The 6262-nt window shown below is 27.2% G+C and overlaps 1 protein-coding gene across 3 annotated transcripts in view; it reads right to left on the bottom strand.

The window, feature by feature from the left end:
• Nucleotides 1-2614: 2614 nt before the first annotated feature.
• The window catches only part of LOC124371277 (nephrin-like), a 136515-nt gene continuing 132867 nt past the window's right edge, over nt 2615-6262 (bottom strand). For all 3 annotated transcript variants that reach the window (XM_046829628.1, XM_046829620.1, XM_046829622.1), the window contains exon 16: nt 2615-4117. Coding sequence is in view for 2 of the 3 variants with exons in the window: in XM_046829620.1 (XP_046685576.1) it covers nt 4040-4117 (78 nt within the window). In the remaining variant the exon portion in view is untranslated. The remainder of the gene's footprint in view (nt 4118-6262) is intronic.

Genomic DNA, 6262 nt, shown 5'->3' with positions numbered 1-6262 from the left:
ATCTTATTTCTTACTATCTTTGTGCAAAGTTGAGATATGTTGTTACACACACAGACACACACACACACACACACAAACACACACACACACACCTTTTATTTACATTTTTTCTTATCTTATTCCTAGCTAATCAGAGAAACACTAAACACATTATATATTATACAATTGTAGTGGTAGCACACTCACTAGGCAAGTGTAAGATCCAGGTTCGAGTCCCGAATAGAAATCTTATATACGCGAATTTCAATAAACATAACAGTATTTATCATACAGTAAATAAATGATACAGTAATATGACATTGTTACCAATGCGTTGTTCAAACTATGACCTTACCAATATCATATAATTTTTATAACGAATGTTTACATTTTTAGTTAATGAAAATTATATTTCATGCATTAATTATGTTTGTAAAAGTATACAATATTCGCGAATTTAATTAAACCCAAGCTACCTCTGGTAAGTAAACAAAACCACCCTTGCAGATAGAATGTGAATTTGCTGAACTAATTAAGAGGAGAGACCCTGTTGCCCCTTTTAACTTCCCATTACCAACCGCAGTAGTTGTAACTCAACTCACCGGAACCATCATGGTTACATATTTTTAACAGTTAATGTCACTTCAATGGTAAGTATATTAAATTCCTTCACAATAGTAGTAAAATATATAAAACTTGTTACAGTAGTTACAGTAGTTCTAATGTTATAATCTGTATTTGCACAATATTAGGATATAACTTTTTTTAAATACCTGAAGTTACACCATAATATACCTAAACGTGATAAAACTCAATGAATTTTTAGTAATTTACTTTTTATTACATATGGACTTAAACTCTATTAGAGTTATAAATATGTGATCAACTTAATTGTCAAAACCATTGTATCATAACTTTTAATGTGCATAATGTGTTTATAATTTGCAGACTCACCTTAGGAGGAATAAAGGAGATATTAAGTTGGCTTGGAGGTATGTCTACAAAGCAGGTTACCGTAAATAATTTTATAAATGTCACATAAATAATAATAATGTTTTAGAAGCTATGTGTAAATAATATATTTTTAAATATGTATGGTAATATGTGTCTTATGATTTTGATTTAAATAACTAAAAACTTTAAATAGTATAAAATTAAGTATGTTTCGTGAATATTTCAAGTATTTTTATTAAACCAATAAATTTTAAAAAATTAGGCAATGTACAAATAAGTTTACTCCAAAGATATGTCAAGTATAACTATCAAACTAGAATTAACTGGTCAGTAATAAAACGTTTTAGAACACATGGTTTTACATTAAATTGATAATGATATTTTAATTAGTGTACGTTCCTAACAAAAGAATTATGTAGTGAAATATCTGGAATTACCCATTAAACACAAAAGTATTGGTTAGGTTTTACAAATCCTCCAGATAATTAGAGGAAAACATTATATATCACTGTAAAAATTTAAAATTATTCAACAAAATTAGAGTAACATGTACTTTCCTCATAAAAAATAAATTAAGATAAACAATTTTTACTAAAACAGAAAACCCTCAGAGCGAATGTGTAATGTGTGTATTTAGGTGTTTCGTAAATTTATAAGCTTTAGACAGGCATGCTTTGCACAACTGGCTCAGTCCTTTGCTACGATACTGAACATCTCACGTGATATTGTTAACGTTTCGTGATCATACATATTTTATAAGTTTATTGGTTGTTGTGAATGAGTTCAAATGAGTTTCAAATATCGCTATTTTTTTATCCCTTCAATATTAAACATCTGCTAAATTGCAAGCTCTGTTACATTAAATCTGCGTTTCTGTTCATTGAAAAAATAACTATATATAATATAGTATAGGTTTATAGGTAGTTTAATGAGTGTATAACAAAGTGTCCACTATATTTAATTTTAAAATGAAAAATCTTAAAAAAAATATCTAGGTTATGCAGGTTACTTTGTCTTTCAGCATGTCAAATCATTCAATAGCATATTTTAAAAACGATATATCCTAGTTAAGCTATCTCTTTAAACATCTTTAAAAGATTTGATTCATTTACGTTTAATATTACTAGAGTGATGAAAAGAACTTATAGGGTATTAAGTTATGTTGAGAGATTTAGAAAACACGAATTTGACCCGAATGTATTAAAAAATTATGGCAGAGGATTTTTGAAATATGTAGTTATAAGTTTGTAACAAAATAATATTTGAACTGAAATTGTTAAAAATTAAAAAAGATTTCCAATATAAATTTTAAATAAAATACGTAATACATAGTAGGAGGTTTATCTGGATATCTTGAATAATTTAATTCACTAACCAAACTTATTCATTACACAATACGTTGTAAAATGTTGAAAAACTATGTAAATTACAAAATAAAAATTATTTATAAATGGTTTGCAAGAGAATATAACTAAAAAAATATTATATAAATTTGGAATATATGTTATCGATCAAATTTTTTTACACATTTTCATAACAACAATATTCATAAATATGTTAATATAGCTATTCACATCGTTCAATAAATATGATATACGAATTAAATTAAATAAATTAGTCCCAATATAATACAGGAATTATTCGTTAGTTATAAAACTGACACATCTGTTGTAACCAAATATGTTCTTTATTGATATTTACATAATTTACAATGTATGTACAGTAATATTAAAATGAGTGGTAAACATTTGACAGTTTAAAAACGTGATCAATAAATTACCTATTAAATTAACTAATATTATTACAACATCGTTTTAGTACAAATATATAAAATTCTATACACAGCCTTTTAAATGATAACTTCGTTTACTGACTTATAGTATTGTTGTATATAATTTTGTAACATATATATAAAAAAGATTGAGAATAACATAGTGAGTTTTGATATATATTAAAACGTTAGAGGTAACAAGTAGTGTTTCAGTCATCATACGTGAGTTATTTACTTTGTTATCTTGAACCTGTTGCTACATGACTTACTTCATTGTACGAGCATTTCGATATAGAAAATGTACACTGTTATTCACAAATAACACCAATAATTGAAATTCCAAAATAATTTATATACTCTAGAATCAAAAACTTATACTATCATCTCAGAAAATATATTTATACAACATATAATTTAATATATAAACCTAAAGTATATAACTTTACGTAATTGTCGAGTAATAATATAGTTAAAATTGCTGGTAGTAATTAATTACATGAGTGATGGCTGAAATTTTCACCGATAAGTACATAATATACAAGAACTAAGAATATTCGTTTTGTGTAATAACATTTCAACGAACATAGTATGTAAAAGAGTTCGTGTTTTCATAAAGTATATTTTCATAAATAATTATTTGTAACACTACATGAATGCCAACAAACATCAAAATCGATACTGTTGCTATTATTTTGGCATGATTTATTATTTATTTTTAAATAAAATAGACAAATATGTTACTGAAAGGAATTTTATTATATTTTCTGAACTATAAGTTATTAAAATACGTAAATGTTTTAAATTAAGATTTTCTAAATACTAATCTTCGTTATAATTAGTTTTTATTGACATACATATTAATTTATTGACTGAATGTAATAACTGAATGTAAACGGCGGAACAAATAATGTCAGTTTGCATCGATCAATAATGCATCATGAGGGTTTTCCATTAGATCCTACACTATCTTATCGTTTGACACATTTGCCATAACATAAATATGTAGACTTGTATAAAAATTCCATCTATACCATAGACGTGCATGATACAATTCCGTATGTCACGCAGTATAGACCAAAGTTAAGATAATATTTCATTGATTTAAAACAGATAATAATAAATCAGTTCCTTTTAAATATATCAGAACAATACATTAAAACATAGATTTATTGGGTTTATTTCTAATATTATCGAAAAATGTCTTTTTGAAATTAGTGAAAAAAATTCCATTTTTTACGCTAACCCATAAGTTGAAAATTCCCAGAACGTCTGTCAATGTCTGATGACACGTGGGCTAAAGGTGCAGACTTGGCAGAACTCATCACTTGACTCTTGTCAGAACCTGGTGACAGTCTGTGGTGGTACCAGGACAGTCTGACAACTTGTTTCGAGTAGCGGTGGCAGCACAGAGACCTAAGAACAAAATATGGTTAGTGTTAGATATACCCATGCTTGAGGAGGGTCAACACGGTGGTTTACTCTGTTATATACTATCTAAAGATGACTGAAGAAGAATATTAAGGAGATCCAGAATTATATTAGAATAATGGTGGAAAGCCGGAACATGCAGAAGCAGTAGTCGCAACGTTACCAAGACAGCTTGATAGCTGGGTTCTAGTAGAGTAGGCAGGACAAATATCTAAAAAAAACAATGTTGACTATAGTTTGAGTGCTGGATGTGCAGGTATGAGTGCATTCAGAACGTCGCGTCATATGTTATTACAAACGGTTACCAGTAGAATAGCGTTAATAAAATATGTTATATTAGTAAAACTATGTACTTAAATAACAAATTATACAACTAACGTATATAATATATATTATCTTACTTTATAGTTAAGCCACAAATTATATTACATATAAACATAAGATGATGTTGTAAAAAAGTTTTAAACTTACTAGCCAGAGTTTAGGAAATTATTTGCAAAAGTTGTTAAAGAAAAACGACACAGAAGTGCATGAAGTACTAAATGTATAGAAGTTAATAATTTATAATTGGATGGTTGTTCAAAAATAACTTATTTTCCATCTCATGGAGCTATATAGGCCTAGGTTTTATCAAAACACAAACAGAAAATATCTACAAGAAGATTTTATAAATGTACTGATAACAAAGTGTAATGAAAATTGTTGGATAAGGTTAAATACTTTGTAGGAAAACTAAATATATTAACACTATAGCATATTTCGTTACCACTTCATAAAATCACAAATAAATCGTAATCGTCAAGTACACCCAGTGCTTGCTACTAAAATAAGTGTAAATTATTATCCTCTTTCACAACCTATTAAGACAGTATAGCCAGTATATAGACAGTATAAAGGTTTTAAGTAGTAAATTAAATATTGTGGAATACTTAAAAAGATTTAAATTTAAATGTCAAAAGGAGTACTTGTCATTCCATTATTATTTTAGAGTGGGGTAATGCAGTTTCAATCTTATTGCAATAACTAAAAACATTATATATGTATTTGTGCCAAAATCATATTTAGTATTCTGAATTTTATTAGAAAATCAAGAGGCAACTTAAAAACACCCACCGCAATAATCGTTACGCGTATTTTATGCATATCTTATTCTTATTACGTACAAAAAATAAAAATTGTTCAATTTACACTGCCTCATTCAAAAATAATTACATAATAAAACATTCTAGTGAAAACGACAATTATATTCCCACAAAACTAGAGAATTTCTATCTCGTTCTACCAGATGCCATATTACTTACCCTGATAATATTCTATAAGAATAATACAGTAGAGTTCCGTTGGTTCTACAGTACCTATCATCTCACCTAAATAAGTATCACTATTGCAATTGGAATATAATATTGATAATAAATCGTACGTAAAACAACAAATTAAACATATCTCCTGTTACATACCTCACCTCTATTCTTCCTCTCAACAATGAGAATATATAAATAAGAACGGACATTTTTTTATTTCATTACTAAGACTGGCTGTAGTAAAATGAGCGTGAGTTTTCTTCATAGCATAAATGATAAACGCAATACTGTTTTATTCCCTTATTTTTATAGTAACGTTATGGGAAATGTCTCTTTTGAAAGACTTCAATAAGCAACTAAGTGTTCTTCAATATTTAGTAAATTGTATACTGTTTTTAATATTTAATCAATGAATTAAACGAGCTTTGATATTTTTTGTAAATAACTAATACAAATATGGAAAGTATTCAGAGTGTTCTGCAACTCTCGACCAATATTTTAGGTATTATTCCTGGGCCAAAGGCAAACCAAAACATTATATTAAAATTTATTATCACTCAATATTTATCCGAATAGCTACAATTTTATTTTGGTTTAAATAACACATATTTTGTTTACGGATGTATTGTTGTACGAGTAATAAGTAAAAATATTGTACATACATTTTTATCCTAATCACCTGATTACAGGAAAAATTTACAATATTTAGAAGCTTTTTTTCTAAATGGCAGCTTCTTAAGTCTTTAAGCATACATTAAATAAAGAAGACACACAATAAAGAGTGTTGTTCTTATGTGCAAAATCTCAAGGTACTTTAATAAAATTTATT

The sequence above is a fragment of the Homalodisca vitripennis genome, chromosome 1 (genome assembly GCF_021130785.1).
Source record: "Homalodisca vitripennis isolate AUS2020 chromosome 1, UT_GWSS_2.1, whole genome shotgun sequence".
In the NCBI taxonomy this organism is placed as follows: Eukaryota; Metazoa; Arthropoda; class Insecta; order Hemiptera; family Cicadellidae; genus Homalodisca; species Homalodisca vitripennis.
The sequence above is the reverse complement of the archived record's forward strand: the minus strand, read 5'-3'. Positions and strand labels throughout refer to the sequence as shown.